The sequence below is a fragment of the Rhinopithecus bieti genome, unplaced genomic scaffold (assembly GCF_001698545.2).
Source record: "Rhinopithecus bieti isolate Rb0 unplaced genomic scaffold, ASM169854v2 scaffold_82461, whole genome shotgun sequence".
NCBI classification, from domain to species: Eukaryota; Metazoa; Chordata; class Mammalia; order Primates; family Cercopithecidae; genus Rhinopithecus; species Rhinopithecus bieti.
This window is the reverse complement of record NW_016830244.1, coordinates 30,280-53,698: the sequence shown is the minus strand read 5'-3', so window position 1 is coordinate 53,698 and position 23,419 is coordinate 30,280. Positions and strand designations below refer to the sequence as shown.

Below are 23,419 nucleotides of genomic sequence, written 5' to 3'. Positions count from 1 at the left end.
CAGCAGTTGTGGGAAGTTGGCTGGGGTCTGTGTGTGTTTCTGTAGTGGCGCAGTGGCACCTGGTCTTCTCTGATAACTCCCAGGAGCATGAAGTTGTGCTTAGCAGTTGTGTCCCAACAGTCCTTTTTGTCTTGATCCATTCACACGCTCCCGGGGGCCCACGTATCAGAAGGGCTGCCGGTGTATGACACTGTTCTATGGAAATCACTGAGGTCATGAGAGGACCAGTGGCTTTGGCCTGTAGACTCAGAGACCTTTCACCATGACTTAGCATGGGAAGCCGAGGCTCAGAGAACTTTAATGTCTTGTCCAGGGCCACCGAGGGAGCAATTAGGCCGTGTCTCCTGTTGTATTTAGAGTTGGGGGCTGAGGAAGGGCACCTGTCTGCATCCTCTGCCGGTGCTGGGTCCACCTGTTGCAGGGACCCAATTCTAAGGGACTTGAATCAATTCAATCAACTTCCTCAGCCTTTCAGAGGCTTCTTATTACCTTAGGCTGAAGGCTGTGCTACTGAACATGGCCTTCAGGGTCCCATGGGGTCTGACCCCTGTCATTTCCTCTGTTGCAGGCCCACTTGATTCTTTCAGTTCTTCAGATGTCTGTCTTCCCGACAGGCCCTGCCTCAGGCTGTCCCATTGCAGGGAGGGGTCTCTTCTCCAGTTACTTCTGCTCATTCTTCAGAGAAGCCTTCCCTATTCCTCCCACTCCTCACTACTGTGCTTCTCCTTCACAGCCCTTACTGCCACGTGTAGTTTCTGTATTTCTTTGTGTACTTGTCTGTGGTCCAGCTCCCTTGCAAGGCTGGGAGCTCCATGGGGCAGGGACCCTGTTTGTCTTGTCTCTGGTTTACTCCAGTACCTCACACTGCCTGGCACATAGTGGGTGTCCGGCACTGACTTGAGGAAGAGTGATGAGGGAAGGCTCCAGACCCTTCCGGGGCAGAGTTGCTCTGCAGCTCCTGCTCCCGCTGCTTGGGGGCTTGTCATCCTCTGCCCTTTATACTCGTGGGGGGTCTGCCCACACCCACCTGCCCTTGTGCCACACTCCCTTCCCTAGCAGGACAACACTTCCTCTCAGCACTTTTCTTTCTGTTTGGCCTCCTCGGCAGGATGTTACCTTCTGACACAGCATTGTTCACTTTCTTGACTGGGAATTGACAGAAAATACACATCTTCATATGTAAATGTATACTATTGGTATGTACATAAAACTGAAAGAAAAATTTCACTACTACATATAGTAAAGCTAAGTAGTATTTTCTCTTTTAATACTAAAAAAATGCTTGTCGTGACCCTCAAAATTGATTTCGCGACTCCTTAATTTGATGTCCTGGCCCCCAGTGGGTCATCACCTGCATTTGAGAAGCCCATTCTTCAGGACTGCCTGGCTGTGCAGCTGGCCCTCCCTCCCTCGCCACTGCATCTTCCTCTCCCCTCCACTATGGGATGGGGCTGAAGATGTTCCCTCGGGTAAGAGGCTGTCCCTCCCCACTGTCAGCTGTTTAAGGGGCTTCAGGAAGACAGGCAGGCGAGCCTGTGACTCCTCTGCCACAGGGGCTATAGGGTGCAGTTCAAGGCCGAACCCAGCATGTCACAGCCTACCTGGGTGCATCAGGAAGAAGTGCTTATTCTTTGCAGTGTGGGTTGTGGGAGAGGCTGGTGATGGTTTTGCTGTGAAGATGAGTTTTGGCTTAAAGGGCTTGAGAGATGGAGAGGGATTGTTCAAAGGGAAATGCAAGTGCCGGGACACCCATGGAGAGGCAAGGAAGTCAGAACGGTGGCATGGGTTCTGGTGCCAGGTGCGTAGGGTGCTAAGGGGGTGAGGATAGAAGAGGAGCTGAGGAGGCCAGGGACTCCCAGGGTGAAGGGGTGGGGGTGTCCACCCTTTGGGCAGTAGGGAACCTGTGGAACTGTACCTGTCTGTACGTTCTACAGTAAGAATATTGTTTCTTAGATGTTTGGTTTCTTTGAGGCTGTGCGTGTTTATTAGGTGTTTGCTCTGATGTCTTAGAATTGGAAGGGTGATGTACTCATCTGTCCAGGTAAATGTCTAGAGTATTTTGGGAAGGGTCTTTCTGATGACACCTTTCCAGGTCCTCAGGACAAAAAGACATCATATCAGAAGTAAATATATTCTGACTTTGGACATTAATGCTCCAAACTTGAATGCCAGCTGAAGCCTAGACCACAACAGAAAGCAACCTATCAAAATCCTTGGTTTGAAGGGCAATAGCTTATTGGAGAGTAATTGCATTAATTTACTCTGGCTGCTATAACAAGTGACCATAAAACTGGTGGCTTAAAACAACACATATTTATTCTTTGATCGTTTGGGAGGCCAGAAATTCAAAACCAGCTTCACTAGGCCTACGTTAAGGTGTTGGCAGGACTGCTTTCTTCAGAGGCTCCAGGGCAGAGTTAGTTCCTGGCCTCATGCAGCTTCTGATGGCTGCTGGCGTTCCTTGGCCTATGGCTGCCTTGGTCTAAATCTCTGCTTCCCTGACCACATTGCCGTCTCCTCTTCTGTAGTTGAATCTAGGCCCACTCCCCAGATAACAGTGTTGATCCATTCGTGAAGACTGAGCCTTCATGGCCTAATCACCTCTTAATGGTCCTACCTCTTAATACCATCACAATGACAATTAGATTTCAACATGAATTTTGGAGGAGACATTCAAACCATAGCAAGTGACCTGACTTGCAGGCCTGCCACCTGACAGCTTCCCCGTTTGGCCTGCCTTCTTAGTTGTGTGTTTGTACTTCATTGCAATAAGCATACATGCGTATAAAAAGAAAAATCAGTCATTGCTGAGGGGTACACAGTTAAAAGTGAAAGTCCTTTTAAGTCCACTTCTCAGGACTTAAAAGGACTTAAAAGTTCATAAGTCACCACTAGGACTGAAGGTACTTATATCTGCACCCTGAACTTTGCTCTGTGTGTATGTGATTTACACAGAGGGATCATACAGTATCCACCATGTCAGTGCATAGCTACCTCAGTGACTTAGAATGTCATGTCTTCCCTCAGACATGGCTTCTCTGTATTTACCGTGTCATGAGGCCCACTTGCACCAGAGCTGTGCTCTCACCAGCAGGTGGGTCAGGAGGAGTCAGCAGTGGTGGGGAGTGTAGGGCTACCTGCCGTGCCCCTTTGAGCTGACACATTATATAGGCACTTACTGGAATGTCCAAACTTATTACCCTTACTAGAGCTCTTGTTCTGACAGAATTCAGTTATAGGAATGTGCCCTAATTTATTTAAGCAGTTTCCTAGCCATGGACATCTGCTTGTTTCTACTTTTCTGTCATTTCAAATAGCATTGTTCTGATATTCTTGTACATGTGTCTGTGCCCTTGTGAGAATATATTTGAGGAATTAATTTGTAGAGGAGGAAATACTGAGTCAGCTTTGTTGAGAGGGCTGTTGCCAGTCAGAGGAAACCCCTCTACACGACCTCCTCCCTGCCCCCCACCTTCATTTCCCTTAACAGGGCCTGTAGTCTGGAGGGAGGGAGGGAGCTGGAAGCCTGCCTCCCTCCTGTGCATAAAGGGAGTGGTAGCCTGCCTCCCTCCTGTGCACAAAGTCCTGGCAAGTGCAAACCTCTGCCTCGGCAGTGTTGTCCCCCTGCTGAAGAGGTTGTGGTGTGGTCTGAAACCTGGCTATGCAGGTGGTTTGTGGAGGGGTTAACTCAGAAGAAATTTGATGGAACATTTCCCAACAATTCTGTCAACTTGTAAATTCTAGCTGGTTATCAGAATTCAAACGAATGTCGAACAAGTTATTACTGTTTTAGTTAGACATTTTAAACTGTGCAGACTTCCACCTGGAAAGAGGTTTTCTTAACAATGATACAGATTGCTGGCGTTTGTTTTAAAAAGCTCAGGCTGACCACTGCCCCTAACAAGGTGCTGTTTTGCTGCTTGGTGGTGCCTCACTTTCTGTTTCAGATCAGAGCAGCTGAGTGTTTATAGGTGGGTACCTGGCACGATGCCTGGGGGAACACAGAAGGCCTCTCAAAGATCTGTCAAATGAGGCTGGGGTCTTTAAACAGCAAATACTGTCATAGAACAGCCTCTAACACCAGTTAAAAACCCTCCATTTAAACCAGCTGTGAACTCCACATGGAGTGCACAGGCAGGACACTTGGTTGCCCCTGAGGCCTCTGTAGGCCAGAGCAGATAGGGTGAGTGTATCTGAGAAGTCTGTACTGTAATGACCCCCTTGTTGCACAGTCCCAGAATTGGGTTTCGCCACGTAAGAGCAAAAACAGGAATTGCCTGTATATTGTTTCAACTTCAAGAGGCTTTCACTTTGAGCCTGATTCCATTTCTCTGTTACCCAGGACTTGACAAGTAGCACCACGCCTCCAGCAAGGCTGTCCCTCAGCTGCAGGTGAGAGCACAGCAGTGTACGACTCAGGCTTGCAACAGGCTGGAAACCCAAAACCGCTGTGGGAGGAAGGAGGGTGTGTGGCAGTTCTAAGTCATTGAAATTACTGTTCTCTCTCTCCAGGCCCTGTGGGGGTGTTCCTGCTCTTATTTCTCTTTCCTACATTCACCCTTTAGGAACCAGAGCTGAGGAGCACAGTTTGACAGCTAGGGCAAATGGCAAGGAGAATTTAACTCCTAAAATTGACAGTGGTGGTAATCACATGCCACCTGAGAGAAGGCTCCCGTGGGATCCTTGCCATAGGCAGGGCCACTGAAACGTCATGGTGCACTGGGTCCAGTGGTGCCAGTGCTCTTTGAAGTGATGAACCAGTCATGTCAAAAAAAATGAACAGAAGTATAGGCAGCATTTGTGAGAGTTTTCTTTTTGAGCAGCTATTTAGAAATGGTTTTCTCTACAATTTTATAATTTTTATAAAATCAGACTTTATACGGTATCTTGCTCATTGGGTTACCATGGGGAATTGACTAGAATCCTTCTATGCAGTTGTCTGTGAAGATGTGTGGCACAATGCCAGGCTCTAGAAGAGACAAGAAATAAATAGCATGTGCAAGATGCTGTATGTTGTTTACCAGCTCCCTCTTGGTCCTAAGTAAATAAACTACGAGAAGGGGAGTATCAGTTCTAAACAGGCATAATTGCTGGTTCCTGATGACTGTTAAAGCAGTTAGCCAAAGGCCATGCATCCATAAGCTGTGATAACGTGATGAGAACATAAGCGTGTTATATACTTTCTCTGTATTCTTCTGAATGTTTAAAGTACAAATAAAAGGGAAAAAGATATGCTTTAAAAAACACATTGAGAAATGACTGTTTGAATGAGAGTATCATGTCTGATTCAAACTAGAGATAAAGCTGTCTTTTCCCCCCTTGCCTTTAATCCACCTCAGAAAACAGCAAATGATACATTTTTTCCTCTTCCTTATTTATTTGCATGTTTATTTTAATAACTTTATTGAGTTATAATTTACCTCCAATAAGTTCACCTATTTTAGGTGAATAGGCTGATGAATTTAAGAAATTATACACAGCAATGTAAATACCTCCATGATAAAGAAAAATAGAACATCTCTACACCTTTAAAAATTCCTTCACGCTCCTTTGCGGTTGATCCCTTCCCTTAATACCCAGCCCTGGGCAACCTCTGATCAGCTTTCTGTCACTATAGCTTTGACTTTTAAAAATTTTTATGTAAATGGAATCATACTCTGTGTAGTCTCCTGTGTTTCTTCTTTCACTTAATATAATGTTTTGGAGACTTACCTATATTGTTTGGTGGTTTCATATTTCATTCCTTTTATTGCTTTAGGGATAAGTATGGATCTATTAAGTAAGAGAATATAAGCATTTACGTGTGTGTGCATATAAGTAAGGTGGTTCATGTGAGCATGTCCTCTCCTCACCACTCCACTTACCAACTGCACAAATGAATTAAGATGTCTCTTCATAGTGAACACATGCCTCTTACCTTTTGACAGTTTAACTATAAAAATTTGACTGTTCCTTTATTTCTTTTGCAAATTAGGGTTATACTTAAAACTTTAAACATTATTTGTATTAGGCAATTTGATTATGATATGCCTTAATACAGTTTTCTTCATGATTTTTATGCTTGAAGTTTATTGAGCTTCTTCTATCTGTGGATTGATAGTTTACATCAGATTTAGAAAAAATTTTGGTCATTATTTCTTCACATACTTTTATTCCATCTCCTCCCCTTCTCGTCTCCTTCAGTGACCAGCTCATTGGTCCATCCATCCTTCTTTGTTTCATTTGTCATTCTTCTGTTTCATTTTAGGTCATATTTCTGTTTCATTTGAGGTCATTTCTATTGCAGGGTCATCAAATTTTCTAGGCTTTCCTTCCACAATGCCTAGTCTGCTCTTGTTCCCATTTGACATGTTTCTCATCGTAGGCATTGTAGTTTTATTTTTGGAAATTTGATTTAAATCTTTTTTTTTTTAATTTTCTATGTCTCTAAGATGTTCATTCTTTTTTTCTAGCTTCTAGAACATAAAGAATACAGTTACAACTTTTAGAGTCCCTGTCTGCTAATCTTATCATTTGTAGTTTCTGGCCTGTTTCTGTTGATTGATTTTTTTCCTCATTATGACTTGTACTTCCCACTTCATGCATGCCTGGTCATTTTTAAAATTGGATACCAAATATTGTGAATTTTACCTTTTTGTGTGCTGGATTTTTTTTGTATTGCTCTAAATATTCTTGGGCTTTGTTCTTGGGTGTATTAAATGACTCTGAAACAGTTTGATCCTTTTGAAGTTTGCTTTTAAGCTTTGCTTGGTAGGATGAGCACAGGCTTTAGGAATACCATTGGTAGCCTTTCTCAGTACTCTTTCTGATGCCCTGTGAATTATGAGGTTTTCCTGTGTGAGCCTCAGAGATGGTTTCCTTTGCTTCTCTCAGTTGGTTCTCTCCCTGTCCTCAGATAGCTTTCTTACATCGAAGCCGCAATCAGTACTCAGTTGAAGACTTGAGGGACCATCTAAGATCTCTGCGACACTCCCTCTGTGCAGCTCTCTTCTCTCTAGTACTCTGCTCTATGAGCTGCAACTGCCTTGAGAGTCTCCACTCTATCTTCTCAGCTCAGAGAGATGCTGGGCTCCTCCTGGGTGTCCCCTGCCTGCACCCTGGCCTGGAAACTGTCTCCAGGCAGTAAGGTGAGCTTACCTCATTGGCTTTCCCTCTCTCAGGATCACTGTCCTGTGCTGCCTGATGGCCAATGTCTGAAAACCATGGTTTCCTATATTTTTAATTTTTTTTTTTCAGTTCTTTAGTTTTCACCAGGGAGGGTAAATCTAGTCCTTGTTATTCCATCTTCACTGGAAGCAGAAATCTCAACCTACTTTTAAAACTTTTAATGAAATATTTTAGCACACAGGCAAGTATATTGATTACTCAGATAGCCATGATTCATTTTAGAGTTTTGTCTTATTTCTACTGCATTTTAAAACAGAACATTACTAAGAGCCTCTCTCTATTTTTTTTTTTTTTTTTTTTTTGGGGGGGGAGACAGAATCTTGCTCTATCTCCCAGGCTGGAGTACAGTGGTGCAATCTCAGCTCACTGTAACCTTCGCCTCCCAGGTTCAAGTGATTCTTGTGTCTCAGCCTCTTGAGTAGCCGGGACTACAGGTGTGTGCCACCACACCCAGCTAATTTTTGTATTTTTAGTAGAGACAGAGTTTCGCCATGTTGGCCAGGCTGGTCTTGAACTCCTGACCTCAGGTGATATGCCCGCCTTGGTGTCCCAAAGTATGGGATTACAGGCATTAGCCACGGCACCAGGCTAAATGCTCTCTTCTTGATCCTGTTCTTTACCTTTACAGAGGTTGCCAGTATTCTGTATTTGGTAATTGTAATTTGTGTGTGGATTTTAAAAAACAGTTTTACTACATATATATGTATCCATAAGTAGTCTCTATTAATAGTATAATCTGAAGATATAAAACAGTATCATGCTATACCTATAATTCTTCCATTTTCTTTTTCATTCAGTGTTTAAAAAATGTTTATCCCTATGATACATATAGCTTTGGCTGAAATGTACATTCCACAAGTATAAGAATCTTGCTATGTTTTGTTCACTGGGATATTCCAAGCATCTAGAATAGTGCCTGGCATGTTGTAGGCTCAAGCAATAATTGCTGGATGAATGAATTAATTTTAAGTGCTGTAGTACTTGACTATATGAATATGCCACAGTTTATTCTCCTGTTCATGAATGTTTAGGTTGTTGTACCTTTTTATTTTTTTTGTAATATGAACAGTGCTGCAGTGAATGTTTTTGTTTGTGTCTCCTTGTGCACATATGTAAGAATTTCTTTTAGCAAATACTGGAAGTTAGGGGTAGGCACCTCTTCAACTTAACAGTACCTTGCTGAGTTCCTCTGCGTGGTAATAGTATCAATTTATAATCCCACCAGCAATATATGAGAATCCCCATTTCGGTTGGGTGAGGTGGCTCACGCCTGTAATCCCAGCACTTTGGGAGGCCGAGGTGGCCAGATCACCTGAGGTCAAGAGTTCGAGACCAGCCTGGCCAATATGGTGAAACCTTGTCTCTACTAAAAAAAAAAAATTAGCTGGGCATGGTGGTGCATGTCTGTAATCCCAGCTACTCAGGGAGGCTGAGGCAGGAGAATTGCTTGAATCCAGGAGGCAGAGGTTGCAGTGAGCCAAGACTGTACCACTGTACTCCAGCCTGGGTGACAGAGGGAGACTCCATCTCAAAAAAAAAAAAAAAGGAATCCCCATTTCTCTATCCTCACCAACATTTGATATCATCAGATATCTTAATTTTTGCCAATCCTATATACGTGAGGTTACATTTTGTTTTACTTTTGTTTTTGTTAACAACACATATTGTTTTTCCCAATAGAAATTCGATGTCTTCTTTCCGTCCTGGGAGAGGACATAATGATAGTCGGAGGACTGTGTTTTATACCAATGAAGAGTGGGAACTTTTAGACCCAACCTCTAAGGACCTAGAGGAGTCCGTAGTACAGGAAGAAAAGAAGAAGCTTACCCCTGAAGGAAACAAAGGTATCAGCGTACTTCCTGTTGTCTGTCATTCTGTGTACTGCTATCTGTTAACCACCAGTGATGTGGGAGACACTTTATTAGCAGGTATTTCGAGAAGCATAAGGACCAAGACCAATGGGGGCTTGCATTCTCTTTGTTGGACTTAAAACATAAAGGCTTAAAAAGTTATTTAATAAATGTTATAAGAAATAAATGACTGTCTAGTCCAATGGCTCAATTTTTTGGGGGAGATAGCACACTTGGAAGTCATGATCCTCTTTATGGAAATATTGATTTTAAAAAACTTTATAGACATTTGAAATGTACACAAAAGAAGAGAATATAATCTCATGAATTCTGGTGTACCCATCATCCAGCTTCTACAATGTGAACTATGGTCTCTCTTCTTCCTTCTCTGTCTCTAAGCTCCTGCTCCTCCCTGCACTGTCAGCTGGATTATTATTATAGACATTAATCCATTGCATCTGCAAATGCTTTAGTATGTATCTGTAAGAGATAATGACCCTTTTAAAAAAATTATAACTGGCTAGGCATGGTGGCTCACACCTGTAATCCCAGCACTTTGGGAGGCTAAGGCGGGCGGATCACGAAGTTAGGATATCGAGACCATCCTGGTTGACACCGTGAAACCCTGTCTCTACTAAAAATACAAAAAATTAGCTGGGCATGGTGGCGGACGCCTGTAGTCCCAACTACTCGGGAGGCTGAGGCAGGCGAATGGCATGAACCCGGGAAGCGGAGCTTGAAGTGAGCCAAGATTGCGCCACTGCACTCCAGCCTGGGTGACAGACCGAGAATCCATCTCAAAAAAAAAAATTATAACCGCAACTTCTTTATTATATTTACAGTTACAATAAATCCTTAATATTATTTAATTTCTTAATTGTTCCTTAAGTGTCTGTTTACAGCCGGTTTGTTCAAATGAAGATTCAAACAAGACCCACACATTGTATTTAATTGATGTCTTCTTAGTTCTCTTTTAGTCTAAACAGCTCTCTGAGTTTTTTTTCCCTTCCCCTTCCCTTGCCACATTCGTTGAGGAAACCAGGTCTTTGCGCTGAGAAGTCTCCCACGTCTGGGTTTGCTGATTGTATTTCTGTGGGGTCATTTAACGTGCTCCTGTCCCATGTAATTCCTGTATACTGGTAGTTAGGGCCAGAGACCTGCCCAGATTCAGGGTTGACTTCTGATTCGACAGGAATGCTGTTTTGGTGGGGAGATGCTGCGTGCTTCCTGTCGCATCACATCTGAAGCCACATCATCTGTTTCTCTCTTTTGATGTTAAGATTGATCAAAGTTTAGGGTTGTAATCCTGATCCATTCATAAAATTCTCCATCAGCCTTTTGCCTGATGCTTTTAACAGCCATTTACAATCCTAGATTTATTTATGCATTTATTTAATTTATTGAGACAGAGTCTCGCTCTGTCATGCAGGGTGGAGTGCAGTGGTGTGATCCTGGCTCATTGCAACCTCTGCCTCCCAGGTTCAAGAGATTCTGCCTCAGCCTCCTGAGTAACTGGGATTACAGGCGCCCACCACAATGCCTGGCTAATTTTTGTATTTTCAGTAGAGATGGTGTTTCATCATGTTGGCCAGGCTGTCCTTGAACTCCTGACCTCAGGTGATTTGTCCACCTTGGTCTCCCAAAGTACTAGGATTACAGGCGTGAGCCACTGTGCCCGGCCACAGTCCTAGATTTGTTAATTCATTAAGAGAATATTGATGTTTTAAACATAAAATAACAATAAATAATTTTGAAATTCCACCTTATGCCTGATTCTAGCATGGGGCAGCAGGAATAGGGTACAGGATTTGAGGAAACCTTTATTGGAAGAGTAAGCACTTAGGAAAGGAAATATTTTTTCTGTCTCCTAGAAAAGGACTGTCATGATTTGCTGTGAGAGGGAGCTTACCTGTGCTCCATAGGATCCTGGTGTAGAACCCACTGGTCCAGTGTGACATGGTGTAGAATGTGGCCACACTGAATGTGCTGAATTACCTAATGCATGGCAAGGCCAGTGGGAGTGCCAAGGAGAGGGGCTCAGTATGAGCTGATATATAATGCTACCTGGAGGAAAAGAGATTAAAACTGGGGATTTGGGTTATTGAAAATAAGTACTGTTGGCTGTGACTTCCAGTAGAGACTGAGGGTGAAATGGAAGGATGAATATGAGCAGGACTGGGGAGGAGGAATCGGAAGCACTTAGTGAGTCGGGACAGGAGGAGAAACTCCCTGCACCATGGAGAGTGTTTTTTTGACGGATGACAGCCTTCTTAGCCCTCTGCCCAGCCCTTCATCCCCTTTGAGGGGAGTTTACGTGATAGACAGGGAGAGACAAAGATGTCACTAGACTTTGATCTTACACTCTTCATGGGTATTTCCTGAAACAGCTCCAAGAATCAGCCCTCCAACTTGTCCATGTTATTCACAAAAAGTGAACTACCCTTCCTTTATTTTCCTCTATCTTTAAGTAAACTTTTTATTGATGTATAACATACAGGAAAGTTCCCAAATCAGAAATATATAGCTCAGTGAGTTGTCACAAAGTGAATACACCCATGTAACCAGCACTCACTTTAAGAAAGACGACTATGCCAACACCCCAGGAGCCAGCTGCCATCCCCGTGCCCTTTCCAGTCACTACTCTGCCCCAGGGAACCACTGTGCTGATTCCTAACAGTGTAGGTTGGTTCTGCCTGTTTTCTAACTTTATATAAATCACACTTACATAGTATATACTCCCTTGTGTCTCCTCTTTGTAATTTGAATATATATATATTTGAATCTATCTACACTGATACTTATTTAGATCCTATAGTATTCTTTTTTCTTTTTTAGTGATGGAGTCTCTGTGTTGCCCAGGCTGGCCTTGAACTCCTGGGCCTAAGCTGCCCCCCTGCCTCAGCCTCCAATAGCTGGGACCACCGGTACATGTCCCTGTGCCTGGCCTGACAGTATTTCTGAATACTCATTTGTGTTTTTTTTGTTTTGTTTTGTTTTGTTTTGTTTTTTGAGACAGAGATTCGCTCTTGTTGCCCAGGCTAGAGTGCAATGATGTGATCTCGGCTCACTGCAACCTCTGCCTCCCGGATTCAAGTGATTCTCCTGCCTCAGCCTCCTGAGTAACTGGGATTACAGGCATGCACCACCACGCCCAGCTAATTTTGTAATTTTAGTAGAGACAAGGTTTCTCCATGTTGGTCAGGCTGGTCTCCAATGCCCAACCTCAGATGATCTGCCCGCCTTGGCCTCTGAAAATGCTGGGATTACAGATGTGAGCCACCATGCCTGACCCCAAATACCCATTTTTTAAGAAGAGGAATATAGTCATGCTTTAAAACATGCATGTCTTAGTTTGTTTTATATTGTTATAACAATACCATAGACTGGGTAATTTATAATGAACAGAAATTTTTTTGGCTCATGGTTCTGGGGCTAGAAGTCCAAAAGCATGGCACTGGCATCTAGGGAGGGCCTTTGTTCTGTGTAGTCCCTTGGCGGAAGGCAAGAGAGGGCAAGAGTGAGGGAGAGCCAAGGTACCAAACTTGTTTTTATTGCAAACCTGCTCTGGTGATAACTAACCCACCCTGGTGATAACTAACCTACCCTGGTGATAACAACATTAATCCATTCACAGGGGCAGAGTCCTCATGACCTAATCACCTGTTATTAGGCCCCACTTCCCAATACTGTTACATTGAGGATTAAATTTCTAACACATAAACTTTGGGGGACACATTCAAAGCATAACGATGTTTGTACGTTTAAAAAAAAACATACATTTGAGTGTTCTTGGTTTTTTGCTAAGGACAAATTAGCAAAAATAGGATGCTTAATATGTCTTAGTTTTCCATGAAAAATGATCCTGTGATAGAGTCTTCCAAGGAAGGGTCCAGTGGGGGGAAATCAATCATCTCTGGTTGAATGAAGCATGTTGGTTACTATCTAGAATGCAGTGGGGGCAGAGTCATCAATCTCCTGTAGTTCTCAAGGTGGTGAATGCCAAACTCCCTGGAGGATGATTTGTGAGGATGCTTTATTTTGTTATAGTTTCCAAAAGGAAGATGTGGCTTGCGTTTAAAATACAAGTTTTGGCCGGGCGTGGTGGCTCACGCCTATAATTCCATCACTTTGGGAGGGCGAGGCGGGTGGATCCAAGGTCAGGAATTCAAGACCATCCTGGCTAACACAGTGAAACCCCATCTCTATTGAAAATGCAAAACATTATCCAGGCGTGGTGGCGGGCACCTGTAGTCCCAGCTACTGTGCAGGCTGAGGCAGGAGAATGGTGTGAACCCGGGAGGCGGAGCTTACAGTGAGCTGACATTGCGCCACTGCACTCTAGCCTGGGCAACAGAATGAGGCTCCGTCTCAAAAAAAATAAATAAATAAATATTATAATAATAAAATACAAGTTTTATTTTTATATAGGAGTAACTGGCTCAGGATTCCCCTTTGATTTTGGACGTAACCCCTACAAAGGAAAACGCCCTTTGAAAGACATAATTGGGTCGTACAAAAATCGTCACAGCAGTGGTGACCCTTCAAGTGAAGGCACATCAGGCAGCGGCAGCATCAGCATCAGGAAGCCGGGCTCCGAAATGCAACTGCAGATCCAGAGCCAGCAGGAAGAGCTGGAACGGTTAAAGAAAGACCTATGCAGTCAGAAGGTAACTTCTGGTTTCTGTCTTACCCCACATCAGCAGGCCAAGGACAGGAGGAATAAAGCCCAATTTATGTTTCCCTGAGTCTGGGGACAGCTTTGTTTCCCAGAAGTTGCTTTTCCTCTGGAGGTTTCATATTGCCATGGCCGTCATCTAGGAGCGGCTGCTGTGCTTGATCATTGGTTCAGAGGTGTTTGCATTTGCAAGAGAGTGAAGATCTCTCAAAGGAGGACAGAGGAGGTTGCTGTCTGCACCCACCGCCCAGTCCTGCCCCTGAGGTTGAATCTTTCCCTGAACACAGTTTCAGCCCAGAGTTCTTTAACAGTCGTTAAAAAGAGTTTCTGCATCCTATTCAACAACAGTTTCCTGAGCTAATCAGATCGAATTACATTTAATTGTTTAGTAGTTCAGTGACTCTTAGAGCACAGATTTTTTAATACCCATGAACATTTACTGGACACCATTGCTAATTACAGTACACATGTCCATTATTTCCTGTTTCCTATTACTGTTCTCTACAGACAGTCTTTATGGAATAAATATTGTTTTCCTCTATTTTTGAGATCCTTCAAGAGGAAGTTCAGTATTAAAATGTTCCCAGTAAAGTTTCTACATTTCCTCAAATTCTGTCGATTGCTCTATGTAATGTTGTCACGATTTCTGCTTTTCCTCCCCTCCTCACCCTTCACTCCATTCTCCTTTTGGCTCCCAGGAGCTTGTTCGACTGCTCCAGCAGACAGTCCGGTCATCCCAGTATGACAAGTATTTCACAAGCAGCCGGCTCTGCGAGGGGGTCCCAAAAGACACGCTCGAGCTTCTGCACCAAAAGGATGATCAGATTCTGGGCCTTACCAGCCAGCTGGAGAGGTTCAGCCTGGAGAAGGAGAGCCTTCAGCAGGAAGTGAGGACGCTAAAGAGCAAAGTGGGCGAGCTCAACGAGCAGCTGGGGATGCTCATGGAGACTATTCAAGCCAAGGACGAGGTCATCATCAAGCTCAGCGAGGGCGAGGGCAGCGGGCCTCCTCCCACTGTGGTGCCCAGCTCCCCTTCAGCTGCGCCTGTTGCCAGGGACCAGCTGGAACTGGACAGGCTCAAAGTAAGAGCAGGGCAGGGGCTCTGGTGATTGGCATGAGAGACCACCGATGTCACCCTAGAGGCCTGGCCTCCATGAGCTGATTTGGTGTGATGGACAGCTACACACCTTTTTTTTTTTTTTTTTTTTTCCCACAAGTGTAACAGGACTTACCATCAAATAATCATTAATCATCTGTGGAGCTTCCTTGGAAAAGGAAACTCTTGCCGTTATTTGGAACAGTTTCAAATCCTTCCCCTCCCTTGCTTTCAAGCAACTGAGACTTACCTTTCTATATATACCACCCTTAGTACTTCATTATCCCGTGTATCATACAGAGGCTGTTTCTTACCCCTCCTGTGTACATGAAAGCACACACAGACTTAATTTGTACAGTTTGCTGCAGGACCTAGTGGATGCCTGCTTTGGGAGCATTGTTCCTAACAGTATAGGATTAGCTGGGGAAGCGGACTCCAGCTTCCAAGTAGGCCTGGGAAGAGGGCCTGTTCAGAGTCAGTGCCCCCAACACCCAAGATGGGAGGGTACTGACACTTAGTAGGAAGGACAGCTTTCCTCCCCATGTCCCTCTCTGGGCTAGCCCTCAGGGTGGGAGGCTATTTCCTGAACGGAAGTGACCCTCCAAGTCATGCCTGGGGTGGTGACCAACTGATGTGGTAGGAGGAACACACAGCATTTGTGAGAGGCGGGGGCAGCCTGCATTTCTCTTCTTGCCCATAGAGAAGCCTCCTGTTTCAGAGGGGAAGCCACAAGGAGGATCATAACATTCTTGCTGCCACCAGTTCTTGAGACTTTGTTAGAGTGGTTTTAGGTGGACACGTGGCCCCCAGGACGTGGGGCATCAAGTATAGCCCGTTTGACCCCAGCAGACCCCAAACATGTCTAGCTACTCGTCTCAGCCCCAAGGCGTCCCTTACCTGGCCACCCTCATCTTGCAAATAATGTGTTTTCAAGGGTGTTTGGCTCCGGATGGAGCTTGTCCTTGGAGGGCAGAGGTTTGTTACTGTCCAGGTTGTTACTGAGCATTTGCTTCATGCCTAGCAGTACCTTTCAGGTACTGCCAGTGCATTGAGTGAGGGAATGATGGGCATGCTGGGGACCCTGAAGATAATTCCAAGACAGAAGTAAAAACACTGGAATCATGGCAGCAGGGCTAGATTATGTACATGCTCCCCAGAGTGACCACTTCTCACTGATAACACCCATTGGATATGTGAGGCCCAGAGGATTTATGAATGAGAAAATCCAAAACAACAATAAAACCTCTGGTCTCAATACTTTACACTTATATGTACTATTAAAAAAAAAAAAAAGCTGGCGGTGCATGATGGCTCATGCCTGTGATAGCAGCACTTTAGGTGACTGAGGTGGGCACATTGCTTGAGCCCAGGAATTTGAGACCAGTGTAGGCAACATAGTGAAACCCCCATCTCTACAAAAAAAAAAAAAGTAAAAAAAAAAAAACCCCCCTCCAAAAAAAAAAAAAAAAAAAAAAAAAAAAAAAAAGGCCAGGCATGGTGGCTTGTACTTGTAGTCCCAACTACTCAAGAGGTTAAAGTGGGAGGATTGCTTGAGCCCTGGAGAGCAGAGCAAGGCTGCAGTGAGCTGAGATCCTACCACCGCACTCCAGCCTGGATGACAAAGTGAGACCCCGTTGCAAGAAAAAAATAGCCTTTGTGTTTTTTTTTTTGTTTTTTGTTTTTTGTTTTTTTAAATAAGAGGTATTAGTTAGCGTTGCCAATGGAAGTTGGGTTTTTTAATGTACACAATATTGAATATACATGACCCTAAATATATACCCATCAATAATACAGATTTTGGGATTACTTAATGAGAGCAGAAATGTTTATTTTTATGTATTTTTTTTGAGACAGTGTTTTACTCTGTTGCAGGCTGGAGTGCAGTAGTGCAATCTCAGCTCACTGCAGCCTTAACCTCCCTGGCTCAAGAAATCCTCTGGCCTCAGCCTCCTGAGTAGCTGGGTGGGACTAGAGGCATACATCACCACACCCAGCTAATTTTTATATTTTTAGTAGAGACAGAGTTTCGCCACCTTGCCCGGGCTGGTCTTGAACTCCCGAGCTCAAGTGATCCTCCTGAGATTACAGGCATGAGCCATGGCACCCAGCAGACAGGTGAAGGTTTTATTTTGCAAGTGTGTCTATTTCTGTAGTGTGTAGAATAGTACTATAGTGGTGGGTTTCCAGGGCGTGCGTGACACTCGGCAGTGGGGGAGACATGTGGAGCAGGTTTTCTGGGGGAGCAAGCCGGGGTTGTGTGGAGAGTAGGCTTCCTGGCTGTCGCGACTATGTAGCTCCTTCTGTAGGCAGCTGATGGAGCTGATCGGGATACAATGCTGATCAGAACTCTTTTCTTTCTGCAGCATAATGGGTGGAGTGGTTTTGAATCAGCCATGAAGTTTTTTTCCTCCAACATTTCTCAACAAGTTTAACAATTTTTAACAACTTAAGCCTGTGACCCCAAAATATCACAACCGTGAGGTGATGTAGTGACAGTTGATGAAGAGGCAAAGTGGTTGTTAGGTGGATTCCGGGCAAGACAATTGAGGCCTGCCTGGGTCCATAACCTCATGCTGTCTGACCTTGCTCTGTTATTGCCAGTGCTGGGGGTCTCTCTGCAATGCAGAAGGTGTTCACACCTCATATGGGTCTCCTCTGCAGTGGCACTGGGAGAACTGGAAAGGCTCCAGGGAAAAAGAGGGAGCGCACTGACAGAAGTGGGTGTTCTGATGTGCATTCCGTCATAGCCCTTCAGCTCTAGACAGGATATGGTTGAAGAAGAAATATTGATTCCTACTTCTGATTCCAAATTTAAAATGTCTAAGTGGAAAAAGATATATATTTAAGATATGTTTATTTAAAGCATATTTTATATATTTTTAATTTTAAATATGTTTATGTATCTTTTTTGTTATTGCCGTTCTTGACCAGTTTTCATGCTTTATTGTCGGTGGATGCTGCCTATAAAGATTTCTGCCATTTGGAATTTGCTAACTTTTCTTGGTGTGGTCTAATGCTTTTTGTTTCTGTAGTATTCTGAGGCAGGAATAAACATTGGTCCTAGGATTTTGCCACCCTAATGATTTAGGTCATTCTTTTTCTATGTTTCCTTCCAATCCTTTTCTGTGTTTCCATCCTTCTTCCATTTGTGAAGTATGTGGACTTTCGGATTGTTCCATTCAGCATTGTGGCCCCAGCACTTCCACATTGCTTTCATTAACGATTTCAGTGTTGTCCATCCTTTGTGTTATCATTTACTTCATCCTTGTCTTTCTTCCTGCGTTTGCTGTTCATACCTCCATGCCTACAGCTTCTTCTTCTTCCAGCTCATCTATGCATCCAGCTTTGTGCCTACTGTTTTATTCTGCATGGGTACACAGGCACTGCACTTCTGGGCCTCACAGTTTAGTTTAGAGGCACAAACAGAAAAGCAGAATGACAACTGGAGCAAGCATCAGGAAGGAAGGGGATGTGGAACAGCGTGGGGTGATGCTTTACATGACCTCTGGAGCCAGCCCTGGTTGGATTTCAAAGTCAGATCACCACTTAGGATCTCTGACTTGGGCAGGTGAATTCATGTCTCTGCTTTAGTGTGTTTGTGAAATAGTGCTTATTTTCATCATAGGTATTGTAAGGGTTACAGGCGGTAATCCACGTAAAGCCCTCCCTCACACAGTGCCTGGCTCCTCATAGGGTCTTCACTATTGAGTGTTGTTATTGCTGTGGTCATCATCATCATTCTAGAGAAAGTAGCTGTAATATAAATGATCAGGACTTATTGTAACACAAATTTTAAGTTAAAGACATACATGACAGCTGATGTTACTTGCTTTCACCGACCCACCTTGTATCACTCAGTCTCTATCCATCACTGTTGCATGTTTTCTTCAGTTGCCCTCCAGCCAGCTTTCCTTTGGCTGACCTGCCTTTTAGTAATATGTTTGCTTAATCTTTCCAAATATGAGACCTTTGGCCAGGTGCAGTAGTTCATACCTGTAATCCCAGTGCTTTGGAAGACCGAGGCAAGAGGATCACTTGAGGCCAAGAGTTTGAGACCAGCCTGGGCAACATAGTGAGATCTCATCTCTACAAAAAAAGAAAAAAAATTAGCTGGGTGTGGTGGCCATGCCTGTGGTCCTAGCTACTCAGGAGGCTGAGGTGGGAGGATCGCTTATGCCCAGGAGTTTGAGACTGCAGTGAGCTATGACCACACTAGTGCACTCCAGCCTGGGCAACAGAGTTAGACCTTGTCTCCCCCGCCCCCCGCCCCCCTTTTTTTTTTGATACAGAGTCTCACTATTTCACCCAGGTTGGAGTGCAGTGGCATGATCTTGGCTCACTGCAGCCTCTGCCTCCTGGGGTCAAGTGATTCTCATGCCTCAGAAAGGGTAGTTGGGACTAGAGGTGTGCACTACCACACCTGGCCAATTTTTGTGTGTGTGTGTATTTTTAGTAGAGACAGGATTTTGCCATGTTAGCCAGGCTGGTCTCAAACTCAAGTGATCCTCCTGCGTTGGCCTCCCAAAGTGCTGGGATTATAGGCATAAGTCACCATGCCCAGCCAACCTTGTTTCTTTAAAAAAAAAAAAAAAAAAAAAGCTTTTAAGACACCAGTAGAAAGGAGATTCAGGTGAGAAAAGGAAGTCCAATATTCAACATTTCAAGTACTTGTCGTGACGTGGTTTTGCTCAGGCTGAGTATGATGCCTATCGAAGTTCTTGTGGGCGTCAGGGGCCTGAGAACATGGAGCTAAGAGCCCACTGGTCTGGTTCTCAGAAGTCTGATTTGCAGCCTAGACAGTAAATGGGCAGCTTTCTATGGCTCAGTTCTTCACCTCAAAAATAAAGATGGTGAGAATGGCTGCCTAAGAGTTGTGAGTTTTAAACAAGATTAGGAATCTCACATGCCTAGCACGGGGCACCTGTAACCCATTGCAAGTGCTCCATAAATGTTAGTGATTAAAGGGAACATTGAACCATTTTCAGTTCTGCATTTTATGGGGGAAATGGTATAATCCCGTGGTGGTTTCTTGTTTGACGATGAGGAATTTCTGTAGCCACATCTCTGGGGAGCAGCAGCAGTCTCCTGCCTGTGGCATCACCAGAGTCTGTCTTGACTACCCTGGCCTGCCCTTTGAGCTGTCTTGAACATAATTTCTTCTGTGATTGGGAGATCAGGAACCTCACACACCAGCCTGTCAGATTATCAAAGAGAAACAAGTAGAAGCGGGGTGGGATGGGGAGAAGAGACACATTTATAAAAGACTGAATTTGTAAAGAACATTTTAGAAGTCACTGCCTCAGAGGTGATTTGGATTAGTATCCTTAGCAGCGTCTTCAGTTCATTGTTTTTATTAGGAAAGTCTAAGGAAGTTTTCTGAGCTTCATTTTCAGTGTTTTACATGAAAACACTTCACCTCCTTTTTGGTTTGCTTTTTGTTGCTGTTGGCTCCTTTCAGCTTTCTTGCTTGGAGTTTCAAGGGCTGAAGCCAACATGACATGTGCCCCGCCCCAACCTGCTCTCACAGTTGGACTTGGCAGAACTTGTCACCAGCTTGTTATGTTTTTTATAGACAGAAAGCAAATAGACAAAGGTTAACAATTGGCTAATTTAAATGAAGGCTATATTGTGTTAATTGTACTTTTCTTTCAACTTTTCTGTAAGTTTGAAATTTTTCAATGTTGAAGAATATGTTCTCTTATGTGCCTTATACATTGTAGGTCGTAGAATTTGTTATTAAGAGTGATTTTTAGTTATGGACTGTATATGTATATAACCTTTTTTTTATATAAACTGGATAAGTGAAGATGAGAACCTTCAGAAAATGTTGTTCCTCTAGTTTAAAAAAAAAAAGTAAGATATTGCTTTTTTTTTTAACCACCTCAATGAATATGGAATATGGATAAAATATTTGCATAGATTTAGGAATATGTCATATTTATTTCTCCTGTCATCAGTTGAGAAAACTACCACAATTAAATAAAATATCTTCTCCATCTCCATTACGGCCATCATGCCTACCTGCCTTCTACTACTGTAAATGGCCAAAAAGGTTAATCGGAAAGTGCCTTTTAACAACTTCTAGTTCTTTAGAACTTACTCTAACTTAGCAGGGCCATTTGATTGGTGAGGCAGCAAGATACTGACTACATAGGGTAATTAATTAGTCAATATTCAACCAATGTGAATTCAGGGATTTTTTTTTTTTTTCTAACAGGATAATCTACAGGGGTACAAAACCCAAAACAAATTTCTAAATAAGGAGATTTTGGAACTCTCAGCTCTACGAAGAAATGCAGAAAGGAGAGAGAGGGATCTGATGGCAAAGGTGGGTCAGGATAGATGGATTCTATTACCTGGTGGGAGGTGAGGTTAGGAAACCATTAAAAATAAACATGCTTTACAAACTGGTTCAACTCCCAAGCTTGGAGAGATGTGGTTACTGATAACAAAATATGTTTAAAATATATATAGTACATAGAGATATATAGTTAGTCTTATTTTATCTCTGATGAAGACAAAGATAAATGCCCTGAGATGTGAGTTTTTCACATAAACTGGGTAAGAATGAGAAGCTACAGAAAATGTGTTCAGTTTCTCTAGTTAAAGAAAAAGAACGTAAGGTATTGCTTTCTTTGTGTGTTACCTTTGTTCATAAGCATTTTAATGGACTTTGAAGAAAACAAACTAAATATATAATTATAAGGTCCCCTAAATTAAGATTATTTGGGTTTTGATTTATGCTGTTCAGTTTGTATTTATGGAGATGGTGAGGTGAATGCCTCCTTTGTGAACCCAGTAGGGTTGTTGTGAAAGTCCGATATGATTATGGCTGGAAGGGACTTTGCACAAAGTGTAATGGGACCACAAACATTTCGGCTATCATCAAATGAGTTGTAGTCAAATGACACTTGTCAACAGCTGTTATATACCTGATATACTTTTTTGAACAGAACTTGAAGCATCTTCCCAGACCTTATTCCTGCGTGTTTTCCAGGGTATATTTGATTTGTCTGATAAGGTGGCAGATGGGAGCTAGTCCTGGACCACAGTGTCCTTAAATAGAATGGGTATAGCATGGAGTGGCCACTCATGGGCCATACGCCAAATGGCACCGAGCTGGACCTCAGTAATTGGCACGTAGCCCGGTTTCCGCTGTCCAGAGGTGATGCGTTTGTTGGCATCCAGAGGTCTGATTATCAGCACTCCTCTATAAGGAAGAGAGGAGCCCACTGCAGGCCATTTTAAACATGACAGGTGGTCTGTGGCATAAATTAATTTATTGTCTTTGATACAGTCTGTCTCTGGCTCACTTCCTAATAGTTTTGGGTTTGTTGTTCACTGGTTATTTGAGTATCTAAATATTGCTCTTCCTGTGTCTCTGTCTGGATGGAGGTAACCACCACATTCTCTGCAGTATTCTAGCCTGGAAGCCAAGCTCTGCCAGATAGAAAGTAAATACCTGATATTGCTCCAAGAAATGAAGACACCAGTGTGCTCAGAAGACCAGGGGCCCACCCGGGAGGTCATAGCCCAGTTGCTGGAGGATGCTCTGCAGGTTGAGAGCCAAGAGCAGCCAGAGCAAGCATTTGTTAAACCTCATCTTGTCAGGTAAAGGTGCTAGTGACTGTTGGGGGTAGTGCACCCCATTTCTGAAGTCCCTTTTTCAACAGCAGGAACCATTCGCAGAAAGCCGTACACAACTGTGTGTCTCATTTGGTGCTCATGACAAACGCTGTCAGGTCAGCAGAACAGGTAATGTCTTCATTCTCCCCTAGTAATCAAGTCATAGAGCAGGGACTTACCACAGGTTTTCTGATTGCAAGACCTATTTCTCGTGTAAGTAAGGGAGCCTTCCTTCTGATCCTTCCTTACTTCAGGAGGAGCCGGTCTTCCAAGGAATAGGAACCATCTGCTAAAACAGCCCTACCCACAGGTGGTTCAAAACAAAGGGAGCCCTTAAGTGGGGAACTGAGCTTACACACACATACATACACACACACCCCATTTATTTTTGGGGAAATCACTGAATCTGGAAGCCCATGATGGATCTTGGATTAAGAACCCTCTCATAACCTGTTTTCTAAAAAAAATTAGACTCATGAAATACTTGAGCCAGGAGAAATCTGCAGATTCACGCAGTTCAGCTTCCTCTTGTTTCCACGACTCAGGACCAGCCCTGTGTCTAGGCCTGGTTCACTGCAGTCTCCTTGCTTCTCCTGCCCACCCCTGCAGGCGCAGGTGAAGCCTTGCTTCAGTTTGATGTGACTTTTCCCTTCTCTGAGCTTACAGCACCAGCCTGCATTGTTTGGGCTACTCAGATAACAGAAATATGCTTAGAAAGTACCCAACACCATCTTTACTAAACACTTTTATGGATGTCTCCCATGTGCCAGGAACTGTGCTAAGGGTTTTATGTGCAGAGTGGTACTTAATGCTCAGTGAGGTGGGTGTTTTTTTTTTTTTTTTTTTTATTATACTTTAAGTTCTAGGGTACATGTGCATAACGTGCAGGTTTGTTACATATGTATACTTATGCCATGTTGGTGTGCTGCACCCATCAACTCGTCAGCACCCATCAATTCATCATTTATATCATGTATAACTCCCCAATGCAATCCCTCCCGGGTC

The 23,419-nt window shown here is 43.6% G+C and overlaps 1 protein-coding gene across 2 annotated transcripts in view; it reads left to right on the top strand.

The window, feature by feature from the left end:
* The window catches only part of TBC1D2B (TBC1 domain family member 2B), an 84,631-nt gene that overhangs the window by 39,626 nt on the left and 21,586 nt on the right, over window positions 1-23,419 (top strand). For both annotated transcript variants that reach the window (XM_017865340.1, XM_017865341.1), the window contains exons 4-8: window positions 8,848-9,011; window positions 13,446-13,684; window positions 14,391-14,774; window positions 21,006-21,116; window positions 22,206-22,399. In XM_017865340.1, the coding sequence (XP_017720829.1) occupies window positions 8,848-9,011; window positions 13,446-13,684; window positions 14,391-14,774; window positions 21,006-21,116; window positions 22,206-22,399 (1,092 nt within the window). The remainder of the gene's footprint in view (window positions 1-8,847; window positions 9,012-13,445; window positions 13,685-14,390; window positions 14,775-21,005; window positions 21,117-22,205; window positions 22,400-23,419) is intronic.